Source organism: Schistocerca gregaria, chromosome 2, assembly GCF_023897955.1.
Source record: "Schistocerca gregaria isolate iqSchGreg1 chromosome 2, iqSchGreg1.2, whole genome shotgun sequence".
Taxonomy (NCBI): Eukaryota; Metazoa; Arthropoda; class Insecta; order Orthoptera; family Acrididae; genus Schistocerca; species Schistocerca gregaria.
The window spans coordinates 526,182,037-526,209,688 of NC_064921.1; the positions used below are offsets into that span (position 1 = coordinate 526,182,037).

Below are 27,652 nucleotides of genomic sequence, written 5' to 3' on the forward strand. Positions count from 1 at the left end.
TCTGCCCTCCCACTTTCTTTGTCAATGTCCCTTGCACCATCTGTTTGACTGTTCTGATCATATCTTCCTCCCTCACTCCATATCCTCCTCCATCCACTGCCTGCCCATCACTTCCTCACCTCCCTATCTGTCCATCCCACCCTCCCAATTCTCTCTGTTCATCCTCTCCCCTCTTTCTCTCCATCTCCTCCACCATCTTCCACTGTCTATCTCATCCTCTTCTCTCTCTGTCCATCTCCTCCACCTCCTCTCTCTCTTTGTTCATCTGATCCTCCACTCCCTCTATGTCTCTACAACCCTTCCTGCCCCCTCTCTCCCTATCCATCCCCTTCTGCCCCTTCTCTCCCTATCCATCCCCTCCTGCCCCCCTCTTTCTCTATCTCCTCTTCTATTCATCTCAACCTTCCCCCAAGCAAGCCTATCTGCACATGCAGCCCCTGCAAAAGAGGCCAATACAGCAGGCTGCTAGTACTCCCACAACACACCTCTCGTGCAGCACAGTCTATATTGAAAATCCTTTTTTCCCCTTATGGTAAAGGCTGCCATGCAAAGTAGGTTGATAAAACAGGCCGATACTACTCCAACGCAGCATGCCTGTTGTGCTGGACAGCCTACACGTTGGAGGTAGGAAAACCGTTTCTTTTCCCTGTTGTGTAGGCTGCTCTGCACAGCAGATCGATATTCTCTCACACAACACACTTATCATGAAGGGCAGCAAATACAGCATGGGCTAAAAAACCACACATGGCTGTAGCTCCACAGTTAGTAAAAAGATTATGAGCACCTTATGTTGGTTCTCACCAGGCAACTAGTTTGTGTGTAGAATGTGGACTGTTCCAGTCTAGGTGTTCTTACACATACATACACATCCTCAACTTTATACATTTCGATCGATGTACCAGCCTTTCCCCATGGCTTCACCTGTATGCAAGTTTGACACATATTGCACACATCTCCTCCTTCCCCCATTCTTGTTCCATCTCCTCCTCCGTCACTCTTCTCATCTCCTCCAACCCCTCTCTCTCACCATCTCTTTCTTGTCCATCTCTCTGTCAATGCCTTTCTCCTCCCTCTGTCAATCTCCTCTTAGCCCCCACCCCCCAACCCCCCTCTGACCCATCTATACCTAATTCCCCTTTGCCCATGTCCTCCTACACCCCTCTCTGAAAAACACCGTCTGCCCCCTCTCTGTACCCATACCCTCCTGCCCTCTTCCCTCTGTCTATCTCAACCTCCCTCCCCTCTCCCTGTCCATCTTCTCTTCCCTGCCTTCTCTGTCTGTCTACTGCTCCACACCAATCACTCACTGTCCATCTCCTCTAACTTCTATCTGTCCAGCTCCCTCCCCTCTCTCTGTATATTATATGGGCTGGGAACCCATTGCATGCAACTAATGTGTAGGCTGCACAGCAAAGCACGAAGGTAGGTCAGGCTGATCCTATTGCCACACCTGTTGTGTAGGACAGCCTATATGGCAGGGGCTGGACAAACACATTCTTGCCCATATCTTTGCTCCTATTGGATCTGGAAGGTTATTAAACCCCACAGTGCTGATACTTACAAGACCTGCTGTTTCTGTTCCAAATTTGGTTGTAATTGATCCACGGGTTTGGCAGGAGATCCCTGACATACACTCTGCTTTATACATATAGAGGGGAGAAATAAATAAATAAAGATATAGACTAGCTTGATACCTGCAGCTTTTCCTACATATGCATTTGTTACATATAATGAGCACCTCTCTTTCTCTCCCCTTCGTCTTGGCCCACAACCTCCTCTGACCATACCTGTCTCACCTCTTCCTGTCCCTACACCTCTCTCCTTTCTCCATCTATCACTTTCTCATCCCATTTCTGTTCATCTCATCCTCACTCCCCCCTCTGTCCATCTCTCCCTCCCTATCTCTCTACCCACCTACTCCTCCTGCCTCTCTATCTGCCCATCTCCCCCTCCTTCCTCTCTTTCTTTCCACAATCCCTTGCCCCACCTTTCCATCTTCTCCTGCTCCACTCCCTATATCCATCTGCTCCTCCACATTCTTCCTACTCACTTTCTTCTTCCTGCCTCTCTGTTCCTATCTCCTTCCCCCTGTCTCTATTGATTTCCCCCTCTTGTCATCTATATCCTCCCTATCTACCTGTTCCCCTCCTGCTCCTGCTTTCTGACCATCCCCTGTTACCCTCTTCTCTTTGGCCAACTCTTTCAGCCCCCCCTCTCTGTCCACCGCCTCTGGTCCTCTCTCTGCCTATCATCTCTTTCTCCTCTCCTCTCTGTCCATTCCATCCCGTATTCATCCCCAACCTTACCCTAATAGAGCAATAGGTTACTACTCCAACACAACGTGTCTGTCATACAGGACAATGTGTCTGTTATACAGAACAACGTGTCTGTCATTCAGGACAGCCTACACATATGGCACTGGAAAAAACATGTTTATGCCACATCTTCGCTGCCATTGGAGCTAGGAGGTTATAAACACCATAGGGCTGATACTCCCGAAACTTCTGTTTGTGTGCTAAATTTGGCTGAAATAGGTAAGAGGTTTGAGAGAACATACTGGACATACATACTTACACTCTGCTTTATAGACATATATCAGACTTTTCTTGGTAGCCTGACCCACATACACATTCTATACTTAAATTGGATGCAACTCCTCAACACATTCACTCAGTCCACTTCTTTCCCTCCCTGGCTCTATATGCCGGAGATGTGGAGAGTTTATTTAGTCCAACCTGTAATTATAAATGGTGTAATTTGAATCTTATTTGAACTGTCTTTACAGCACCATATCCTCTGCCTCCTCCCTCCTCTGTCATCTTCTCGTCCACTGTCTCTCCATCTATATCCACATCTCCACAGCTCTGTGTCCATATCCCCTCTATTGGTCCATCTCATCCTCCCTCTTTCCATAACTATCCATCCTCATACTTCTTGGTCCATTCCTTCACCTTCTCTCTCTTTCCATCTCCTCCTCCCCCTCTCTTTCTCTCCACCTCTTCCTCCCCCATCTCTAATCATTTCCCTTTCTTCACTCTGTCTGCCAGTATCCTCCTACCCAGTCTCTCAGGCCAACTTCCCCTTCTCCATCCCCCAGCCCATCTCCTTGTCTTGTCTGTCTCTCTCTCCCTCTCATACTACCCCATAACTATCTATCCTGCTACTCTGTCTGTCTATCTTCTCCTGCTCCCTCTCTCTGTCCACCTCACCCTCTGACTGTTATCTGTGCACCTCCTTCCCCACCTCTCTCTGTCTCTGTGTCTCCTCCTGCCCCTCCCTCTGTGTCCAAGTCCTATACCTGCCTCTCCATCTGTCCATCTCCTCCTCCCCTATTTCTTTGTCTGTCTCCTCCCGCCCCCCACCCTTTCTCTACCCATCTCATCCATCCCCTCTCACTAACCATCTCCTACTCTCCCCTCTCTACAGTCAGACATGCCCAAATTTGGTTGAAACTGATCTAGTGTTTTAGGAGGAGATGTTGGACATACACACGTACATACATCCACTTTTTTACGTATACACTAGCTTCTTCTGATGGCTCTGTCCATTATGTGTTCGTCACTCTGTCCACCTCTGTGCAGGAGTTATAGAGAGTTTATTTATTCCAGTATGTAACTGTAAAGTAAATAATGGGAACTGTCTTTGCAGTGACATATCAACAAAATGGTGCTGTGTTTACAGCTATTATTTTGATTATTTTCGTTGATAGGGCTTCGCTGGTGAAAACCATCTGAAGCATTTCTAACTGCATCAACTTTCCTCACACTGTGGAAGTATTGTCGCCACAGTATATGTATCGATGGTTCATTTGATACACATACCAGATGTCTATATCATTTTCTTTCTTTTCCCTCTCTCTTCCCATCTCCATCTCCACTGCCCTCTGTCTGATTCCTCCTCCTCAATTCATCTCCCCTATCTCTGTCCATCTGATCTGCTCCCTCTCAATGACCATCTCACCTCACCCCTCTCTGTCCATTTCCTCTCCTTTCTTTGTGCCGATCTCCCCCTCTGTCTCTTAGTCCACCTCATCCACCCTCTATCTCTGACAGTCCTCTCTCCATCTAATCCTCCTCACTATATATCCCAATCTCCTCCTGGGCAGTCTCTCAGGCCAGCTTCCTTTCACCCTCTCTCAGTTCATTTCCTCTAACCCCAATCTCTGACAATCCTATCCTTGCCCTCTATCTGTCCACCGTCTCCTCCCTCTCACTCACTGTCTGTCTCTTCCTCCCATCTCTATCCATTCATCTCTTTCTCCACCCTCCCTCTCTGCCCATCTTCTCCAAACTCTCTGCATCTCCAGTTCCTCCTTCCTTCTCTATCAGTCCACCTCTTCTCATCTGTCTATGCTAGTCTCTTCTCACCTCCTGTCCATCTCCTCCTCCTCCTCTCTCTACATTCATCTCCTACTCCCACCTCTCTGTCTGTCCACTGTCCATCTTCCCATTCTCCTTTCTCTCCACCTCATCCTCCCACCTCTGACTACCCATCTCCTGCTCCCCCTCTGCTCAATTGTGCCCATCTGCAGGTGTAGCCATTGCAATGCATGCAGATACTACCTACACAAAACTCCTGTCATGCAGAGAAGCCTAGATAACAACCGTTGGAAGCCATTTTTCAGCCACATCTCTGCTCCTGTGGAAGCTATGAGGTTCTAATCCCCCTTCCCCCCCCCCTCCCCACAGTGCTGATTCCCAAGCAGTATGTGTCAAGGGTGCCCATGTGCAAGGAGGGGAACTAGATCTGGAGTACTTTTATTATTTTGGAATATGTATAGTGATTTGCATGTAGTTGCAAAAAAAGGTAATTTTCGGACACTATTAAAAACATGTGTAATACTGACTTTTAATCATTTTCTTGAAAAAATACACCTGGTAACTCTATATTAGGGGGGGGGGGGGGGGTGCGGTCCCGCAGAGCATGGGCGCCCTAGTATGTGCATCGAACTGAGCCAGTGGTTTAGGGGGCGATGCAGGGCATGTACACAAAGCCATACGCTGGGTGTCCAGCGAAGCAGTCCCAAATTTCAAAATAAAAAATCTCGCAAACTAAGATTGCAGTGGTATGTTGCAAGGCACCATCACTCACTCAAGTCCTAGAAGAGTGATTAAAAGGTTGATGGTGGTCTGTTCGAATGAAGTGTTAGTCTGCCATCATTTTCAGCACTTCTCTTCACATAATTGCTGTGTTTGGTTGTATTACAGTGATGCACATTAAAGCGGTTTTCTACGCTAACTTCACACAGTTTACAAAATAATATTTCCGCGTCAGTGCTGAACCTCTCTCCAAAACCATGAAGAAAACCTCGCAACTTCTTGCTGGTGGAAGTCTCTACTTCCGTTGTGTTGAACCTGACTGAGATTGTATTCATACTAAATACAATGGCCCCATGACGCCGGAAGCCACATTTGTTGACTTCGAGAGCGTTTTGTCGACTCTGCGAAATAATGTATTGCGTCAACAAACCGACTAATGTGTTACGCTGCTTATCTGCTACAGTCCTGATAAATAAAGCTCTGTAGTAATGTTATGCTGCTTGTGACACTATCACCTGAAACATTGTCGTGTTTGTATTCTAGTGTCCTAAAAAAATACGATAAAGATGTGCATTTTTATGTGCGTCCATTAAACAGCATTTCCGTCGTCGAAAAGGGTGGTTTTAAATATTAAAGCACTGCTTATGTCATTAATCTATAAACATAGTTTTTTTAATGGAAGCTAAGCTTAACTGACTAAAACCGTTATTCATTAGAAAAAATCTTGAGCATGTAATAAACATAAAAGATACGGCACTGGTGGAGAACTAAGTTCTAGGATGAGCAAAGTAGGTTCAAAACATAGATACAATGTTCATTGTACCGTGTAAATGTAAATGCAGTATTCCTTCCACGATGGATTTTTTGTTTTTGACTTTTTTTCTTTTTTTGTAACAAAAACCAAATAAACTTACCGCGAGGCTTCCAATATTGTTGGAAGCAATCCAATGACGCTATCACAGTCTGGTCCTTAAGAAATGCTTCTATTAAATCATTTTTCCGATACGTTTGAAATGGTTGATTGAAGCAGTAGGTCTGAAATCTGAGATTGTCTTTCATTGACCTGCAGAAATACGAGAGAAATGTAATGTTTTGTATCAAAAACAATTAATGTCCAACCTCGCATTTACCAACCATTTCATTAACAGTTCGGCTACGTCTTTCTTTTTAAAAGTATTGAACTCTCGGTTCGGCACATATATGAAAGTGTAAGTTTCCTCCATGATTCTTGGAGAATATGCTGCCTAGCAACGAAGTATTAGCCGGCTCTTTCGTTCTGTTGGGTATTTTAGTTTTGGTGTGGCCACAGACATAGGTGACTACTGATGAGAGAACGTATACATTTGTACCTTCAGTATGGTTATTTAATGAGTTACAGCAGGAATAATCCTATTCACTATATATGCTTGTAATTCGCTAAGAGTAGTATGATAAGTTTTTAATATCCTTGACACCAGAGATCACCGATCGCAGCTGACCGGCTTGATCGAAGGAAGCGGTTTGTGTGTAAACAACAGCTGTATTGTGTTGTTGACGTATGTCTGTGACACGTTTATGAACTTTAACCTGATACAACCATGTCCCCATCAATACGCCAGCGTAATCATGCCCATAGTCGCAAGGATATTAAAAAAATAAGTGGACGCAAATCATCAGGAAATTCCAGGTCTTTGAGTAAACGATCTTCTTACTCTGTAAAAGTTATGAATGAAAGTCGTGAAATTGAACTCTTGTGTTTTAGGCGAGAAGAATATAATCCTGCGCCAAGTCCGTCTGATATGGGTATTGTCTATCCAAGTGGCGAAACCGCATTTAAGGCACTACTTTCTGCACGATTTTGTGCAGCAATTTGGAGCCACATTTCTGACTGCGACGAAACATACAACTACTGGGAACCAGTGAGTGACAAACTGTTTCAAGTTGCTAAGAATTTGCGTACACCAAAGCCATGATTTACGCACGGGTTACCGTTTTAGGTACCGGTATTACAAGGCAGGCAGCCAAGTCATTCGAAGTTGTAGTATTTGTAGTAGTAAATAGTAGTAGTTGTTGCTGTTGCACTGACAGTTCCTTGATATTACTTTACGTCCACCGATTTGGTAATAACTTCGTTGCCATTTGTGAAATAAGTTTTATCGTTCCTTATTCCTTGCAGTACTTTCCTTTAATTACTGTGTTTCCGTGACGATGGACACTTTCCCAAACTGTAGTATAGCCAGAGTTTTTGAATGGTCCGTTGTGTGGTAAATAATTTCCAGGCAGCAAACCGTATGCGTATAGTTTGTCATAATGTTGACACCTTCTGTCTTGCCGTGTTTCCAATGCCCGCTTTCAAACACTTTTAATTGGTTTCCTATATCTTGCATGGTCTTTTACTTAGACCTATATTAGATTGAGCAGCAGCAGGTGAAAAGTATTCTAATAAACATACCCTCAGACAAACAACATGACACTCACTTTGGAGGATTAGTAATAAAAGACTGATTGTTGTCCAGTGCTGAAGATGTGATATGTAATTCTTTTTTAATTGTTTTAGAAAAGAAAGATTAATGTGAAAATAGTCATAATTGTAGTAAAACATATCTGTCAGCTTAATTTCTTGAGAAATGGTGTGTGCTTTTCACAAGGTAGTTATCTATACACTGAAAGCAATTAGTTCTTCCACACCATAACAAAAACATGAATTTAATTATTGCAAGAGATGCTCCAGGACCAAACACAAACTTCAGTTCAAAGCATAAAACTTACGGATATAACGTTATTTGTTGACTAAAACTAAAAACCATTACAGCAGTGATGATTATTACTAGGACCTATTGTCTAATAGATGGCTCAACAGGCCAGTTAACTGCTAGAGCATATTTAAAGACCTGAAAGCCTCATACCAACCATTTTATAAAAGTTTTGAAACTGCAATTTGTGATAAATTTGATGGGTACGCTAGAATAGTATAGCTTTTAACAATAGTGATCATTGTCCCCAAACATTATGAACTATGAGTAATTAATCATGTAGAAACTTCATGGAAGATTCATTCTGGAAATTGGTCGTGCTGGGTACAAACTCAACTGACAAGCTATGTTTTTCAGTATGAATGTTACTGCATTTCATTTTGTGGTATGACGTTTCAGTCAGTAAGCATTGCTTGCAAATCTAAAGGATTGAGGTTTGATCCCAAGATGTTATTATTTGTTTTGGATTAATTTCATTTCAACCTTGGACAAGTTTTTTGTTAGTTAAAAAAATACATAACAACATTTTCCAAGTTCCATTTTTACTGTAGCTGACACTGTAATTGATAATATGAGGTAGTTTGTTTGGTATATGGACCAAGTACTGTAGACTTAACATACTGATGGAGTAGCCAGTATAAATATTAACTGCTTCAGCCTCATTGCATCATCTGTCTGCGTAAATGGTGATAACTTGTTCTGTGTCTAAATATTCCAGTCATTCCCATCAGAACTTTTCCTCTGCAATAAAAACAGGTAAAAATCAAAGAATCAAACATTCTGGGTGATGAATTATTTACTTTTTTTTCTCATTAGCAAACGTACATTACCAGATGTTCTGGAGGTCTTGTCAGTATTAATAAAGACATGGAGAACTTTTCTTTTGTGGTTTTTAAACATATCTCTTGCAAAGCTCTTCCCTCCTGCACCACTGCTACTGAATTCCTATGAAGAAACAATCTGAATTGTATTATTTTATTATTTTCCAGGGCTTTGAGTGCACTTTATCATAGCCTGAAGTGAAAAATATCATTCACAAGACTCTTCTTTTAAGACCGCATCACTCACCTTCAAAGTCATTACCATTACCACCCCCATTTTATATCCTTGTAGCTCCCTTCCAAACATCACCCTCTTGCCCTCACTTGGTACTGTTTATGCATTCATTCACCTGCACCGAGCGAGGTGGCGCAGTGGTTAGCACTCTGGACTCGCATTCGGGAGGACAATGGTTCAATCCCATCTCCAGCCATCCTGATTTAGGTTTTCCGTGATTTCCCTAAATCATTTCAGGCAAATTCCGGGATGGTGCCTTTGAAAGGGCACGGCCGATTGTCTTCCCAATCCTCCCCTAACCCGAGCTTGCGCTCTGTCTCTAATGACCTCGTTGTCAACGGGACGTTAAAGACTAACCACCACCACCATTCACCTGCCACACCTTCTCAACATTTCCATGTGCTATGGGACCATAGGATTTAATCTCCTCCCTCAGCTTTTCTGCTTTTGATCATCCGTACATGTTTAAATCAGCAACAGGAAGTGCTTGAATGCCTGTAACTATGTAAAACCTCTTTTTCTGAAGAATAGAAATTTTACTATGTGGAGATCAAATGTAGTTGGGCTGCTGATGTACGCTGCATATGGCATGGTAAGTCATTGTATGCAATCCTCTAGATGAAATGTATTACCAATCTCACTGCTAAATGACAATATTTAACTAAGTTCACCACCTGTGCGTGATCAGTATGAGAACTGTCATATTCATCACAAGCTCTGAGATTTGAAAGCACTCAGGACTGGACCGAGGCTTCTGTGAGCAGAATTCTGTCTAGGTTTACTCTTCATGTAATTCATGTACTGGCAGGCTAGTGAACCAAGGGTGCTAATGTCAGAGGACCAATTACCATCTTCGAGTTCCCAGAATGCTGGTATTCTTATCCAGGTGAAAGAATATTGGGAGTACTGGACTGAGAAAACAGAAAACTAGGCCAGTGGCTGCAGGTTGTGGGCAAGCCCATCTTCCTCTACACCTGCAAGCAGGTGTACAGAATTTGCCTACATAGAAAGTGACATGGGCTTAAAAAATCCAGTTTTTATTTGGGACAATAAATTACTGATAATGAAGGAATCTCAGCCAAAATAGCAAGATATGTTTCAAAATAAAATGAACATGCCATTGCAGTCATTACCATCACTGCACCATTATGCACACATTCCAATACAGTGCTATACAACATATACAAAGAGTTACAGAAACTGATTAGATGTCAATAAATCCCACTAATCAGATGATATCAGGGAATTCCAGTGTGGAAATAAGAGAAAAGACAAAGTATGTTTTTTATTTGGAAACTTTGTACATAGTAGCAGAAATCACATGTTAGTAGATTTTGCCAAGAAGACCAAGAAGAAATATGCTTGTTGTCAACACATTCTTCTAGAAATAAATAAACAGAATAAATAGTATTTTAGAATGGGCTGAGTCTGACTAAAACTGAATTGATCTGTTTTAGCAAACAATAAAGAACTTGTACAGGTGTGTTGGACAAAAAACACTTAAGAATGGGAACTGATCGTAGACTCTCGAGATGTAGAGTGAAGTTAGATGTAAATCTGAGAAGAAACAGACTCATTAAGTAGGAGATAAGAACTGAAAATTATGTGGATTAGATTTAAGAATAGGGAGATATACCAGAATAAATTACACTGCAAGTTCAGTATCTGGATCCCAGATGCAGACAGAAATGCCAATGATTTAATAAATGAACATATTCAAACTGCAAAAGGTTCTACTGGCACAAAGAAGTTAAAAGGAAAGGAAATATCATTTGGAATAAAGAAATTATTGCACAGTAGGTGCAAGTTACAAGCAAGCAATAAGAGGAACATGATTCTTGGAAGTAATGAATTTCTGGGAGTAATGCCAGATAAGGTGTGTAAAGTCAGTTTAGCTGTGCAAAAAGACAAATTGATGATGATGTTCCAATAAAAATAATTAAAACTAGAAGAAAAGTAATCCAAAATGAATGTCCCAAGTTATTTACAGAATTCTGCAGGGGAAGACAGTTCTGCAGAACTGGAACTATGCTGGAATTATTCTCCTTTTCAAGAAAATCAGGAGACATTAACAAAATCTGTTGTAATGGTCTTCAGAAACATGGCACTGATTCAACCTAGTATCCTCATTAGTACCATCATAATCTGTTAGTCATCACTATTGGATTAAGGCCATCACTAGACTTTTACATGCTGTATATTCTCCAGGTTTATGCATTCAAATTATTCTCATCATATCTAATAATGTCGTCTATCTATTTTTCAATGTTGTCGCCATAATCTTTTTTTTATTTCTCGAAATCCAGTAAAGAATTTCTATGGTTCATCTGCCAAACATTTACTTAGCTAAATGCCCTGCCCATTTAATTACAGTCATAATTACAACTTCAACTCCAGTCTATTCCTCTCATCATTTTGCTTGTTTTCATTTGTATGTTAGTAATTTCGAATATGCATTCTATTATTCACTTAGAAGCCCTAATTTTTTTAATACTGATTTCATATTTAAAGCTCCTGTTCCCTGCCATAAAACAAAATGAGTAATACCCATTGATATGAAACTTTTCTTTTGAGGTACACCAGAAGCTTAGTTTTGTAAGCTACAACTTACTTGGTTTATCAGAAGCACAAAAGGCAATTTCAGTTCTAGTCTTTCTGTTGCTGTCCGTCCATTCAACTACCCTAAATACGAAAACTTTTTTTTCCAGTACTATTTTCTTTTCAGTATGTCGGTTATACATTGTTTCAATCTTATTGTTTTAGAAATATTGGATCACTCTCAATCTTATTCATTTAAGTTTTCCTACTTGTAGCTAAAGTTTTTCTGTGTTATAGGCAAGTAGCACAATGTCATGAGCAAAATGAGAGGGGTTCAGGTATGCCCCATTTGGTCATTGTTTCCCCATTTTAGGAATCTAAAAATTTCCTCTATGAGTTCCGACATTACTTTTGGCGATATGGGATCTCCTTGAAAGAGTTCTCTTTCAATTTTGAGTTTGTCACTATCATGATGAAGTTTAATGGGACTTTACCATTGATACATGTATCCTTAAATACATTAACATTCTGAAGAATATATTTGCCACATCTTCAGTATATTAACGTATAGTTTGTATAAGTGCCAGACTACAAATCAATAGCTCAGTGGTTTAAATCTTACAGTAGTCAATACCAAATTTTGCTCTGTAATTATTTTTATTATCTCTGAAAATGATCTGTGGAATCTGAAAAATTCCAAGTTGCACCATGCATCAGAGTCTATATTAAACTGTAAGTCATATCCCTATTACTGACTGGGTAAATCAGTTTAAAGGGCAGAGGAAATTCAGCCCTGAGCATTGTAGCATTTTTAATTCCGTGCACAGAGTCATTTTTTACAACCACCCTCCACAATGCTTGGTGGTTACTATCTGTCAGTGCATGAGGTCTGTGTGGTCTTGAGTTAGCTGTGGTTGTTCCTTTGTGTTTCCACTTCACAATCGCATCACCAGCAGTGAGCTGTGTGTGTGTGTGTGTGTGTGTGTGTGTGTGTGTGTGTGTGTGTGTGTGTGTGTGTGTGTGTGTGTGTGTGTTCGTGAATTTTGTCGCTGATAATTTTTTTCTTTTTCAGAGCCACTACCTCCTATTTGGGAAAGGATTTCAAACCTGGGAGTATAGTCCGAACTATGCTCTCCGCTCATACATGTATCTTCTCCTCCATGTGGTACCTGCATGGCTGTACCATCGTTTACTGCAGCCAAACAGGCTCTTGATCTTTTACTTCACAAGATGCCTTTTGGGACTCTTGTGTGCCTTTTGTGAAGTTTACTTTTACAAGTAAGATATTTTTGTATGTTGGTGAATATAGACGTATTAATAATGATAACATTGCTGAAATATGCAATTGGGGTTGCAGTTTATTTGTGTGATTTATGAATAGCAGCAGGCAAATATAGTAGGTATGTACAATGTAGCTTTTTATGTTAAGTTGTAGATTTCAATTTTGTGATTATATTTAAAAAACTGAAATCAGAGAATCCTTCCTCGCAAATTAAAGAGAATATGAATGAAAGTCTCAGAAATGGCTGAGCAGAGAGTAGGTTGTTAAGAAAATATGTAATAAGTAGTGCTAGATGTTTCTGAAGAATAGGCAATAAATACAACATGTGAAAGGAATAGATAGTGTTCACAAAAAATACGGGTAAAAATCAGAATGCTAGCTGTTGGTCATCTGTTGTTGCAAATAGGTATCCATTTTAATGTTTGGGAGCCCAGACTCCTGTCCTCTCCTCATTAAACGTGTGTGTATTCAAATGCCTTTAGATATTGCAATACATGCTCCATACATGTGAACTTAGAAGTTGTCCCTAGAGTCAATGACTTTCTAGATTCCGGCACACCCTTTAAGAATCAATTTATTACAGAAGTTTGACTTCGTACACAAGAAAACCAGCAGATTGAAAATAAGGAGCTATCATGATGAACAATTAATCAGCACAAGTATGATTTGCAGGGAAGAATAATGGATTCAAGTTGCACATTCCCTCAGTGATGTGAATGAACTCCTTGTATCTCAATTCAACTATGCAGTGGTTGATTGTTGTAACTAAACTGGAAAAACCCTATCTTTCTAACTGAAATCAAACGACACTGTGTGGCATTGGAATACCATTATAAAAATGATAAACTCCCACCTAAGGAGCTGGTGCCGCACAATATACTCACCAGTCTCTTGTCATGTCGACGGACATGAAAATGTGGGTCAGTGTGAGATCTGCACTAACCCGTAATCTGTGGATCATGATGTCCAAGTGCAGAACACCAGAATGATCACCCTCTTAGCAATTGAGCACATGAAGTTGCCTCTAAGATGACCAATCCCAGAGTTCCTGATCATGCGCCAATGCAACCACCTCCCTGTTCCCACCACACAAAGCAAACACTAGACAGGAAAAATGATATTTATATCTGTCCAATGGTGTGAAACTGCCATGTTAAATAATTTCCCACTGTGTAATACTCTTAGATGACAGAAGTCAGGGAATATGCCCTAATAGAGTCGGACCTCATTTTGCTCAGCATAGTGCCGCATGCTATCTATTCTTTGCAAACCTCTTCATCGCTGAGTAACTATTGCAACCTACATCCTTCTGAATCTGCTTACTGTATTCATCTCTAGATCCCCGTCAATGATTTGTATTCCCCACGTTTCCCTCCAGTACTAAATTGGTGATCCCTTGATGCCTCAGAATGTGTGTTACCAACCGATCCCTTCTTCTAGTCAGATTGTATGACAAATTCCATTTATCCACAATTCTATTCAATACCTCCTCATTAGTTACATGATCCACCCATCTAATCTTCAGCATTCTTCTATAGAACTTCTGTTCTCTTGTTGCCTGCACTTATCATCCATGTTTCACTTCCATACATGACTACACTTCATACAAATATTTTCAGAAAAGACTTCCCGAATCTGATGATGTTTGAAGGAGAGAGGATATAAAATGTAGACTGGCAATGGCAAGAAAAAAGTTTCTGAAGAAGAGAAATTTGTTAGCATCGAGTACAATCTGTACTCGATGCTAACAAATTTCTCTTCTGTACTCGATGCTAACAAATTTCTCTTCTTCAGAAACTTTTTCCTTGCCATTGCCAGTCTACATTTTATATCCTCTCTCCTTCAAACATCATCAGTTTAACTTGCTTCCCAGTTAGGAAAACCCATCTACTACTTTAAGTGTCTAATTTCCTAATCTAATTCTCTCAGCATCACCTGATTTAATTTGACTACATTCCACTATCCTCGTTTTGCTGTCGTCAATGTTCAACTTATATCCTCCTTTCAAGACACTGTTCCTTCAGTTGAACTGCTCTTCCAAGTTCTTTGCTGTATCTGATAGAATTACCATGTCATCAGTAAACCTCAAAGTTTTTATTCCTTCTCCCTGGACTTTAAATATTACTCCAAACTTTTCTTTTGTTTCATTTACTGTTTGCCCATAAAACAGATTGAATAACATCACAGATAGGAAACAACTCTGTCTCATTCCCTTCTCAATCACTGCTTCTCCTTCATGCCCTTTGATTCTTTATAACTGCCATCTGGTTTCTGTACCAATTGTGAATAGGCATTCGCTCTCTATATTTGACCCCTGCTATCTATAGAATTTGAAAGAGATTATTCCAGACAGCATTGTCAAAAGCTTTCTCTAAATCCACAAATGCTGTAAACATAGGCTTGCCTTTCCTTAACCTATCTTCTATGAGAAGTCACAAGGAAAGTATTGTCTCTCATGTTCCCACGTTCTTTGGAATCCAGACTTATCTTCCCCGAGGTCGTCTTCTACCAGTTTTTCCATCCTTCTGTAAAGAACTCATGTTAGAAAATGTGACTTTAATTTTCACAAATTTTCACACAGGTCAACACCTGCTTACTTTGGAACTGTATGTATTATATTCTTCTTGAAGTATGAGGGTGCTTCACCTGTCTCATACATCTTGCTCACCAGATGGAAGAGTTTTGTTAGGACTGGCTCTCCCAAGGCTATCAGTATTTCTAATGAAATGTTGTCTTCTCCAGGGGCCTTGTTTTGAGTTCAACTTTGCCAAGTACTTTACGCAGTATCACATCTCCCATTTCACCTTCATCTATGTTCTCTTACATTTCCATAATATGGCCCTCAAGTACATATCTCTTATATAGACCCTCTGTATACTCCTTCCCCCTTTCTGCTTTCCCTCTTTGCTTAGAACTGATTTTCCATCTGAGCTCTTGATATTCATACAGGTGTTTTTCTTTTACCCAAAATACATGCTTCTAAATCCTTACATTTGTCCTGTAGCCATTCCTGCTCACCCATTTTGCGCTTCCTGTGAACCTCATTTTTTAGACTGTCGTATTCCCTTTTGCTTGCCTCATTCACTGCATTTGTATCTTTTCCCCTTTCATAAATTAAATTCCATATCTCTTGTGTTATCCAAAGATTTCTACAAGCCCTCATCTTTTTACCTTCTTTATCCCCTGCCGTCTATACTATTTCATCTTTCAAAGCTACCCATTCTTCTTCTACTGCATTCATTTCCCCTAATGTTGCAGTCATTCCCAAATGCTCCCTCTGAAACACTCTACAACCCCTAGTTTTACTGGTTTACCCAGGTCCCATCTCCTTAAATTTCTGCCTTTTTACAATTTCTTCAGTTTTAATCTACTGCAGGGGTGGGCAATTGTTTTGCCTCGGGGCCACATTATAGACACAGAGGTTAGCGGAGGGCCACACCTTATAAACCTTTCACTTGTAATGCCATATATTGTAAAGGCAAAAATGTCTGCTTGTGTGTGTGTGTGTGTGTGTGTATGGGCGCGCGCGCGCGTGCGTGCGTGCGTGCGTGCGTGTGTGTATGGGCGCGCGCGCGCGTATACCTGTCCTTTTTTCCCCCTAAGGTAAGTCTTTCCGCTCCCGGGATTGGAATGACTCCTTACCCTCTCCCTTAAAACCCACATCCTTTCATCTTTCCCGACGAAGCGACTGTTGGTTGCGAAAGCTTGAATTTTGTGTGTGTGTGTTTGTGTTTGTTTGTGTGTCTATTGACCTGCCAGCACTTTTGTTGGGTAAGTCACATCATATATATAATAGAGGGAAACATTCCACGTGGGAAAAATATATCTAAAAAAAAAGTTGATGTGACTTACCAAACAGAAGCGCTGGCAGGTCGATAAATACACAAACAAACACAAACATACACACAAAATTCAAGCTTTCGCAACCAACGGTTGCTTCTTCAGGAAAGAGGGAAGGAGAGGGAAAGGCGAAAGGATTTGGGTTTTAAGGGAGAGGGTAAGGTGTCATTCCAATCCCGCGAGCGGAAAGACTTACCTTAAGGGAAAAAAGGACAGGTATACACTCGCGCACACACACACACATATCCATCCGCACATACACAGACACAAGCAGACATTTGTAAAGGCAAAGAGTATGGGCAGAGATGTCAGCCAAGTTGCAGCTCCTGCGGTGCAGTGTCAATATCAACAGTGATGGGATACGATAAAACATTAAATTGAGGCTCAATTTTCTTAAAATCCTGAAATCTTGTAGTAAACTCAGTCTCTAAACTCTGCAGATAATCCCTAATCTTAGCTGAAACACCTCCGGGTACTTTCTGTTTCCCTAGTAAAGGGAAATGACAAAATTTGCCTTCATTTGCTTGACTTGCAAACAGACCTAGTTTTGTTTTAAATGCTTTGACATATGCCCACATTGCATGAGCAAACAACCCCTTCCCCTGCAATGTCACAGTCAGCTCATTCAGTTTTTCAAAAATGTCAGCTGCAAACATCATCTCATATCTCCACTCTTCACATCCTATTTTTGCAGCAAAATCATGAGATATCTCCTTAGTGTCCAGAAATAAAATAATTTCATCCTGTAATGCCCAGACTCTTTTTAATACTTTGCCCAAGCTCAACCACCTCACACTGTTATGGTAAATTACATCTTCATGTTTTGACCCCACCTCATGAAGAGATTTGAACTGTCTGTGATGGGGTGCCCTTGCTCTGATTGTGTTCACAACACCAACAACAGGATCTACCACATGCTTTAAGTCTAGTGCAGTCTCGCAGAGGCTTTCCCGGTGTAAAATTCAATGAAAATCCAAAATATCACTATCTGTGTCTTCGGCTTGTAACTTGTTTTTTAAAAGTTTCACCATACCTATATTTTTCTCACAGAAAGCTCTGGTCCCATCTGGTGTAATGATTACCATTTTGTTCCAGGATAAGCCACTTGTTTCCACACAATTAACAACACATTCCAACAAGCCCTGACCAGTGGTTCTATCTTTCATGGATACTATACCAAGTAATTCCTCAGTGATGACGAAATGTTCATTAATTCCACGGATAAAGATGAGTACTTGTGCATTGTCTTCAATATCTTTCTTTCGCCCATTGCCAGTGAAAACCAAACAAAATCTTCGCTCACAGTATTTAGCTGGTCTGCAAGTTTGTCACTGATTAAATCAATGCGCCGCGCTATAGTCCTCCTTGACAACGAAATGCTCTCAAATTTGGTTTTAACCTCAGGACAGAATACACTTGCACTCTCCACCATGCCCTGTTTAATAAACTCGCCATCCGAAAATGGTTTGTTTCATTTAGCAAGGTTATAGGCGACCATGAAACTTGCTTCTGTTGCACTATTTTGAAGCGGTGTTTGCTTCGTAAATAACACTTGTTGCTTCTTCAAGCGTTTCACGAACTCCGGTGCTTTTATTTTTCGTTTTTCATCTGAAAGTTTGCAGACAAAGTCACTGTGTTTTGTTTCGTGATGTCATTTCAGATTGATTGTACTCCTTGAATATGGCAAGTGTATCATGGCATAGTAAGCATGTGCCTTTATTTCCTGTTTCATTAAAGAAATATTTGGTCGTCCAGTCTTCATTAAACAGACGGCACTTATCACAGACTTTACGATTCTTCTTAGGAGTCATGATTGCACTGAAGTTAAAAAAAAAATATTACATTGCACTGCTACACAGACAAAACAAAAGTAAACCACCCGAAAAAGAAGAAAATTGCTCTGAACGTCGTACTATTCACTCGGCACAGGAGAAATACATCGCTCCCATCGGCCACGGCGTGGAGCATAAATTTGCGCCAATAGGATGCACAGTGCTTTATTCTGTGCCCGTGGTGGCTGATGGTAGTGCTCCCAAAATCCACCGTGTCCACATGCAGCTAGGTTGGTTGCGTGACTGTAGAGACATCTGTCGGTAGTATGCACTACCAAGTAGCGCAGACACTCACGGATTTTGTTAGTCATGCAAGGAAGTGAAATTTTGTTTTTCCTATGATTTTTGTAAATGTCTTGGAGGGCCACACACAACCCCTTCGTGGGCCACATGGGGCCTGCGGGCCGCTATTAGCCCACCCCTGATCTACTGTTCATAACCAATAAATTGTGATCAGAGCACACATCTGCCACTGGAAATGTCTTACAATTTAAAACCTGGTTCCTAAATCTCTGTCTTGCCATTCTATAATCTATCTGAAACCTTCCAGTGTCTCCAGGCCTCTTTCACATATACAACCTTCTTTCATGATACTTAAACCAAGTGTTGGCTATGATTAAGTTGCGCTCTGTGCAAAATTCTACCAGGCAGCTTCCTCTTTCAAAACATTTCTCCAGTCCATATTCACCTACTATTTTTCCTACTTTTCCTTTTCCAGCTATCAAATTCCAGTCCCTCACGACTATTAAATTTTTGTTTTCCTTTACTATGTGAATAATTTATTTTATCTTATATTTCTTCAGTCTCTTCATCATCTGCGGAGCTAGTTGGCTTATAAACTTGTACTACTGTGGTGGGTGTGGGCTTTGTGTCTGTCTTAGTTACAATAATGCATTCACTATGCTGTTCATAGTGGCTTACCTTAGTTCCTACTTTTTTATTCACTAGCATTCACTATGCTGTTCATAGTGGCTTACCTGAGTTCCTACTTTTTTACTCACTATTAGACCTACTCGAGCATTACACCTATTTGATTTTGTATTTATAACTCTGTATTCACCTATTCCTCCTGCCTCTGAATTTCACTAACTCCCACTATATCTAACTTACACCTATTTGCTGCCCTTTTTAAATTTTCTAACCTACCTGGCCAAGTAAGGGATCTGACATTCCACGCTTCACATTTACCCAAGAGGATGCCATCATCATTTAACCATACAGTAGAGCTGCAAGCCCTCGAGAAAAACTACAACTGTAGTTTCCCCTTGCTGTCAGCCATACCAGCACAGCAAGTCCTTTTGGGTTGATGTTGCCCCCTGTACATACTGTAAAGGCTGCTGTCCCTCTTCAGGAACCACATGTTTGGGTGGCCTCCCAACAATACCTCTCGGTTTTGGTTGCACCTACAGCATGACTATCTGTGTCATTGAGGCACACAAGCCTCCCCACCAACAGTAAGGTCCATGGTTAGTCGGGGGGGGGGGGGGGGGTGGCGCCCTCCCTATACAGCTGTCTATAACTGCGGAATTGTTACTGGCACAGGATTTCGTGCATAAACTGACCATTCAGTTATGTCTGATAAATTTTCAATGGGCGCTCAAATTGACCAGACTGTTCTTCAAACCAACTGCGAACAATTGTGGTTTAGACACAGTGAGATGGTGCATCAATAAAAATTCCATCGTTGTTTGGGAACATGAAGTCCATGAATGAATGGCTGCAAATAGTCTCCAGATAGCAAAACATAACCATTTCCAGTCAATGATCAGTTTAGATGACCAGAGGACCAAGTCCATTTCATTTAAACACAGCCCACACCATTATGGAGTCACCACCAGCTTGACAGTACCTTGTTGACAACTTAGATTCATGGATTGTGGAGTCTGCGCCACTCTTGAACCCTACCATCAGCTCTTACCAACTGTAATCAGGACTCATATGAGCAGGTCATGGCTTTCCAGTCCTCTGGGGTCCTTCCGATATGGCCACAAGCCCAATAGAAGCTCTGCAGGTGATGTTGCGCTGTTAGCAAAGGCACTCGCATCGGTTGTCTGCAACCATAGACCATCAGTGTCTAATTTCACCACACTGTCATAACGGATATGTTTGTCATGTATCCCACACTGATTTCTGCAGTTACTGTGACAGTGTTGCTTGTCTGTTAGCATTGTCAGTGCGTCACACATGCTACTGCTCTCAGTCATTAAGTGATGAATGCTGGCCCCTGTGTTGCCTATGTTGAGAGTTAATGCCTGAAATTTGGTATTCTCAGCACACTTTTGAAATTATGGATCTCCAGATACCAAATTTCATAACGATTTCCGAAATGGAATGTCCCATGCGTCAAGTTCCAACTACCATTCTATGTTCAAAGTCTTTTGATTCCCATTGTGTGGTCATAATCACATTAGAAACCTTTTCATGTGAGTCATTTATGTGCAAATGACAGCTCTGCCATTGCACTGCCCTTTCATACCTTGTGAATGTGGTACTACCGCCATCTGTGTATGTCCCTATCACTATTCCATGACTTCTGTTATCTCAGTGTATATCAAGTAGAGGGCCAATAAGGTCTCAAAGTTTGTTGCAGAAATTCCCACCTGATGTCAAGAGTTGATAGGCAAATCGGAACATTGTTTATACAACTCAGAATTTCCAAGGTGCCAAGCAAACAAAATGGAAGCTCCACCAGGTCCTGTTACCACAGCAGCAAGCCACGTCTCTTCAAGAATAGTAAGGACTCTCAAGATGTTATCAGGTGGTGAGCCAGCTCTTAAGATTCAAAACCTGTTGCCAAGGCACCAGATAGTACCATATGCCATAACAACAAACATCCTGTCCTTTGAGTGACACGAGAGTCCCACAACCCTCGCTTGAGTGGCTGTGCCACCCATGTAAGCCAGGGACTTAATTCTCTGAGTGGCGAGCGGAGTGCATCTTTATTCCCGGTGCTGTGTGCCTCAGCTGAAGTGACGTAAGTTCAGACAGACAACACCTGCAATTTTCTAACAGATACCTTATTCAGTATCAATTACAGTAGTCAGAGTTAAATAAAGTGGTGAGAATCATGTGTCCCGCAGTCTCCAGTTGTGACAAGGAGCAGATAGTGTTAGTTTATCAATAGAAGGAGGCAAGCCAGATGGCTTGTAACATTTCAGTGTGTCTTGTATTTTCCACGCATTAAGCTGTCAGATCTTGTATAATTGTAAAATGATCCAAATTACTGACAAACGATATTAAAACATTATGAATACAATAGTGCATGCCAGTTGGTTGTGAAGAGCATATCTTAAGATGAGAATATAATAATATTGTGAGAGGAGTATGATTGAGAAGTTGTGAGAACAACGGCATATGTAAGATAATGAACAGAAGACCATGAGAATATGTAGGAAGAACAGAAAGCGTGTGAAATGTGAGGGGAGGGTCAAATACAGAACAGACTCTATGAATTTTTGGTTATGTCTTCTGCTCTGTGAAGACTGCAGTTTTTTCACTCTTTTGTTTGCCCATAGGAATCATTCTGCACAGTTTACACTCTGGCAATATCATTTTACTTCTCTTTCATGGTGCTCCGAAACCCATCCCCACGTAAATTTTGATTAATAATCAGCATTGGCAGCTGAAGGCTTCTGGCTTGAGAAGTCACCCTCATTCTGCCAACGGCAGTATCAGATACAGCAAAGGAGTGGACAGAGGTTCAGGGCACTCTCTTGTCCTTGGGGTGGGAAACTGCTCCTACAGGCGGAAGAATCAGTAATGGTGCATGAGGATGCAGAAGGCAATGGAAACCCCTGAATTAAAGACATCTAATGTATTTCCACAGGACATATGGCCTGTAACTGGTAAAGTCTCATGATGATATCTCCATTGCCAAAAGAATCAGGAATAGTCCCCCATTCAGATCTCTGGGAGGGAACTGCCTAGGGTGAGGTGACCATGAGAAAAAGATAGAATAATCAATGAAATGATAACATTCCACGAGTCAGGGTGTGGAATCTCAGAAGCTTGAATGTGGTAGAAAATCTGAAAAGGGAAATGCATAGGCTCAATCTAGATATAGTAGGAGACGGAGAAATGAAATGGAAAGAAGTCAGGGCTTTTTGGTCAGATGAGTATAGGTTAATATCAAAAGCAACAGGAAATGATATAACGGGAGTAGGATTCATTATGCATAGAAAGGTAGGGCACAGAGTGTGCTACAGTGAAGAGTTCAGTTATAGGGTTGTTGTTGTTGTTGTCAGAATTGACACCAAATCAACACCGACAATGACAGCTCAGGTATAGATGCTGATGTCACAAGCTGAAGAGATAAAGAAAGTAAATGAGGATGTTGAAAGGGTAATATGGTACATAAAGGGAGATGAAAATCTAATAGTCATGAGGGTGCAGTTGTAGGCGAAGGAGTACAAGAAAAGGTTACAGAAGAACATGAGCTTGGGACAAGGAATGTGAGAGGAGAAAGACTGTTTGAGTTCTGTAATAAATTTCAGCTAGTAATAGCAAATATTCTGTTCAATAATCACAAGAGGAGGAGGGTACTTGAAAAGGGCCGGGTGATACGGGAAGATTCCAGTTAGATTATATCATGGTCAGGCAGAGATTCCGATATCAGATATTGGATTGTAAGGCATACCCAGGAGCAGATATAGACTCAGATAAAGAGCAGGCTGAAGTTCAAAAGATAATCAAGAAGAATCAATACGCAAAAAAGTGGGATACAGAGTTACTAAGGAATGACGAGACATGTTTGACGTTCCCTAAGACTATAGATACGGTACTAAGGAATAGCTCCATAGGCAACCCAATTGAAGAGGAATGAACATCTTTAGAAATGGCAATCACAGAAGTTTGGAAGAAAATTATAGGTACAAAGAAGGTAACTGTGAAGAAACCATGTGTAACAGAATAAATACTTCAGAAAGAAACTTCCACATGGGAAAAATATATTAAAAACAAAGATTCCAAGACTTACCAAGCGGGAAAGCGCCGGCAGACAGGCACATGAACAAAACACACAAACACACACACAGAATTACGAGCTTTCGCAACTGGCAGTTGCTTCGTCAGGAAGGAAGGAAGGAGAGGGAAAAATGAAAGGATGTGGGTTTTAAGGGAGAGGGTAAGGAGTCATTCCAATCCCGGGAGCGGAAAGACTTCCCTTAGGGGAAAAAAAGGACAGGTGTACACTCGCACACACACACACACACACACACACACACACACACACACACACACACACACATATCCATCTGCACATACACAGACACCAGCAGACATTTCTGTGTCTGTGTCTGTGTATGTGCAGATGGATATGTGTGTGTGTGTGTGTGTGTGTGTGTGTGTGTGTGTGTGTGTGTGTGTGCGAGTGTACACCTGTCCTTTTTTTCCCCTAAGGGAAGTCTTTCCGCTCCCGGGATTGGAATGACTCCTTACCCTCTCCCTTAAAACCCACATCCTTTCATTTTTCCCTCTCCTTCCTTCCTTCCTGACGAAGCAACTGCCAGTTGCGAAAGCTCGTAATTCTGTGTGTGTGTTTGTGTGTTTTGTTCATGTGCCTGTCTGCCGGCGCTTTCCCGCTTGGTAAGTCTTGGAATCTTTGTTTTTAATATAGAATAAATACTTCAGTTGATCAATGAAAGAAGGAAGTACAAAAATGTTTAGGGAAGTACAGGAATACAGAAATCAAGTCCCTGAGGAATGAAATAAGTAGAAAGTAAAGTGAAGCTAAGACAAAATGGCTGCATGAAGAATGTGACAAAATCAAAAAAGAAATGAATGTCAGAAGGAACGACTTTGCATACTCGAAAGTCAAAACAATCTTCTGTGATATTAGAAGCAATGTAAGAGTGCAATGGGAATTCCACTTTTAAATTCAGGGAAGAGAGTGGATAGGTGGATAGAATACATTGAAGGCCTCTAAGAGGGGGAAGATTTGTCTAATGTGATAGAAGAAGAAACAGGAGTCTATTTAGAAGAGATAGGGAATCCAGTATTAGAATCATAATTTAAGAGAGGTTTGGAAGACTTAAGATCAAATAAGGCAGAAGGGATAAATAACATTCCATCAGAATTTCTAAAATCATTGGGAGGAGCAGCAACAGAGCGACTATTCACGTTGGTGTGTGGAATGCATGAGTCTGACGACATACCATCTGACTTTCAGAGAAATATCATCCACACAATTCCGAAGACTGCAAGAGCTGACAAGTGCAAGAATTATCGCCCATTGAGCTTAACAGCTCATGCATACAAGTTGCTGACAAGAATAATATACAGAAGAATAAAAAGAAAATTGAAGATGTGCTAGATGACAATCAGTTTTTCTTTAGGAAAGGTGAAGGCACCAGAGAGGCAATTCTGACATTGCGGTTGATAATGGAAGCAAGACTAAAGAAAAATAAAGACACGTTCGTAGGATTTGTTCACTTGGAAAAAGGGTTTGACAGTGTAAAATGGTGAGGAATGTTCGAAATTCTGAGAAAAATAGGGGAGATGCTGAGTCCCACATAGGCACAACAAAAAGACAGTTACAAATAAATAAGCTTTCAGCCAACATTGAAAATAGACCCCCCCTCCCCCACACATACACATACACACAAAACGCAACTCACACACACATGACTGCAGTCTCTTTCAACTGAAGCTAGTGTGACTTCACCTGCCAGAGACTGCAGTCACTTGTGTGTGAGTTGTATGAGCACGTGTGTGTGTGTGTGTGTGGGGGGGGGGGGGGTGTTCCCCTTTACTGTTCAATCTGTACATTGAAGAAGCAATGGTGATGGAAATAAAAGAAAGATTCAGGAGTGAATTAAAATTCAAGGTGAAAGGATATCAATGATACGAGTTGCTGATGACATTGCTGCCCTGAGTGAAAGTGAAGAAGAATTATATGATATGCTGAAGGGAATGAACAATCTAATGGGCAAAGAATTTGGATTGAGAGTAAATCAAAGAAAGACAAAAGTAATTAGAAGTAGCAAGAAACTTAACATCAGTATTGATGGTCATGAAGTAGACAAAGTTAAGGAATTCTGCTACCTACATAGCAAAATAACTGACGACGGATGGGGCAAAGAGGACATCAAAAGTAGACTGGCACTGGATAAAAGGGCAGTCCTGGCCAAGAGAAGTCTACTACTATCAGAGACTGTAATTTGAGGAAAAAATTTCTGAGAATGTATGTCTGAAGCCCAGCCTTGTATGGTAGTGAAACATGGACAGTGGTAAAGCCAAAACAGAAGAAAATCAAAGCATTTGAGATGTGGTGCTACAGGAGAATGTTGACAACTATGTGGACTGGTAAGGTAAGGAACACGGAGGTTCTGCACAGAGCTGAAGAGGAACGGAATATGTCGAAAACACTGACAAGGAGAAGGGACAGGATGATAGAACATCTGTTAAGACATCAGGGAATGACTTCCGTGGTACTAGAGGGAGCTGTAGAGGGGAAAAAAACTGTGAGGAAGACACAAATTGGAATACATCAATCATATAACTGAGGATGTAGGTTGCAAGTGCTACTCTGAGATGAAGAGGTGGGCACAGGAGAGGAATTAGTGGAAAAAAAGCACCCAACTCATGTTCAGGAGTCTCCAACAATACAGTTTAAGGGAAGTGATGTTGAAGATCATTCTAATATCTTCCAATACTCACAACTATCCTTCCCCTGACCCCTATCCTCTCTTGCTCTTACTCTCTCCCTCTCCCTCTCCCTCTCCCTCTCCCTCTCCCTCTCCCTCTCCCTCTCCCTCTCCCTCTCCCTCCTCCCTCTCCCTCTCCCTCTCCCTCTCCCTCTCCCTCTCCCTCTCCCTCTCCCTCTCCCTCTCCCCTCTCCCTCTCCCTCTCCCTCTCCCTCTCCCTCTCCCTCTCCCTCTCCCTCTCCCTCACCCTCACCCTCTCCCTCTCCCTCTCCCTCTCCCTCTCCCTCTCCCTCTCCCTCTCCCTCTCCCTCTCCCTCTCCCTCTCCACCCTCCCCCTTCCCCCTTCCCCCTCTCTCCCCCTGCTCCTCCCCCCCCCCCTCTCTCTCTCTCTCTCTCTCTCTCTCTCTCTCTCTCTCTCTCTCTCTCTCTCTCTCTCTCTCTCTCTCTCTCTCTCCCCACATATTTTATTTCCATTAATAATCCAAAGTTCAATCACTGCCATTGAGAGCCATCTGTCTCCCTCTATTCCACCTCCTAGTACTTCCCTGCCCTATTTTTGCCTCCATATTACCACACCTCTTACCATCCCCACTCTGCAAGGTATTTCGGGAAAAACTATTTTGGGTCTGTGTTCTCTAAATAACACACTTCACTTAGATGGAGTTCTGCATCCCCTGTATAAAAAGGTAGACATCAACCTCAATTCTGTATTTATCAGGAGAATGTCAAATATTGAAGCTAAGAGTGAAAATATTAAGTCATTTTAGCTTTCAGGCTACTTTTGATGGGAGGCAAATAGAGAAACATTGGTTTAAAGAGAGAAATGTTATCCCATTAACATTGGAAATGGAGCAGTTGTGAATAAGATGTTATCATACCAGATACTGGCCATCAGTGTTTCAGTAAGGCCAGAGTGAACAAGTTCAATATCAACACAACAATTGTGAGTTTCACATGTGTGGCATACCTTGCCTCTGTGGGCCTGGAGGCACTTATCTTTCTACTTGTCCCATTGAGACTATATGAGTACCATTAGGATCTCAATTCAGAGAAATGTGGCGCTATTAGATTCATTTGTTGTGAGAAACAATGTTTTGATCAGAGGTGTCACCACTGACTGTCACAGATTTTACAACAGATAGATGGGGCATCATGCAGGAAACCACTCTCCAATCCAATTATAGATGACAGTAACTGGTGAACAGCTATGACATGTAGAATCACCATCTTCTTATACCCTATTCATGCTCCTGTACTCAGCACATGTTACTGGGAATGGAGATTAGTGTATCCACAGGAACTCCGCTATTGCACCCTTGAAGCATGGGTAAAAGTTATCTACACTAATGAGCTACAGTAGACAATGGATGACATCAATCTACATCTACATCCATACTTCGCAAGCCACCTGACGGTCTCTTCGCGAGATATACGCAGGAGGGAGCAATATACTGCTTGACTCTTCGGTGAAGGTATGTTCTCAAAACTTTAACAAAAGCCCGTACCGAGCTACTGAGCGCCTCTCCTGCAGAGTCTTCCACTGGAGTTTATCTATCATTTCCGTAACGCTTTTGCGATTACTAAATGATCCTGTAACGAAGCGCACTGCTCTCCGTTGGATCTTCTCTATCAAACCTATCTGGTACGGATCCCACACTGCTAAGCAGTATTCAAGCAGTGGGTGAACAAG

General features: G+C 41.5%; 2 protein-coding genes across 3 annotated transcripts in view; one reads left to right on the top strand and one right to left on the bottom strand.

The window, feature by feature from the left end:
* The window catches only part of LOC126330342 (cilia- and flagella-associated protein 300-like), a 139,965-nt gene extending 133,703 nt beyond the window's left edge, over positions 1-6,262 (bottom strand). For both annotated transcript variants that reach the window (XM_049996350.1, XM_049996349.1), the window contains exons 1-2: positions 6,174-6,262; positions 5,954-6,102 (exon numbers count right to left, since the gene is read on the bottom strand). In XM_049996350.1, the coding sequence (XP_049852307.1) occupies positions 5,954-6,102; positions 6,174-6,262 (238 nt within the window). The remainder of the gene's footprint in view (positions 1-5,953; positions 6,103-6,173) is intronic.
* A 63-nt stretch (positions 6,263-6,325) lies between these two features.
* Positions 6,326-27,652, top strand: part of LOC126330326 (alpha-1,2-mannosyltransferase ALG9) — a 120,148-nt gene continuing 98,821 nt past the window's right edge. The window contains exons 1-3 of the mRNA XM_049996348.1: positions 6,326-6,705; positions 6,781-6,937; positions 12,438-12,643. Of these exons, the coding sequence (XP_049852305.1) occupies positions 6,617-6,705; positions 6,781-6,937; positions 12,438-12,643 (452 nt within the window). The 5' untranslated portion in view covers positions 6,326-6,616. The remainder of the gene's footprint in view (positions 6,706-6,780; positions 6,938-12,437; positions 12,644-27,652) is intronic.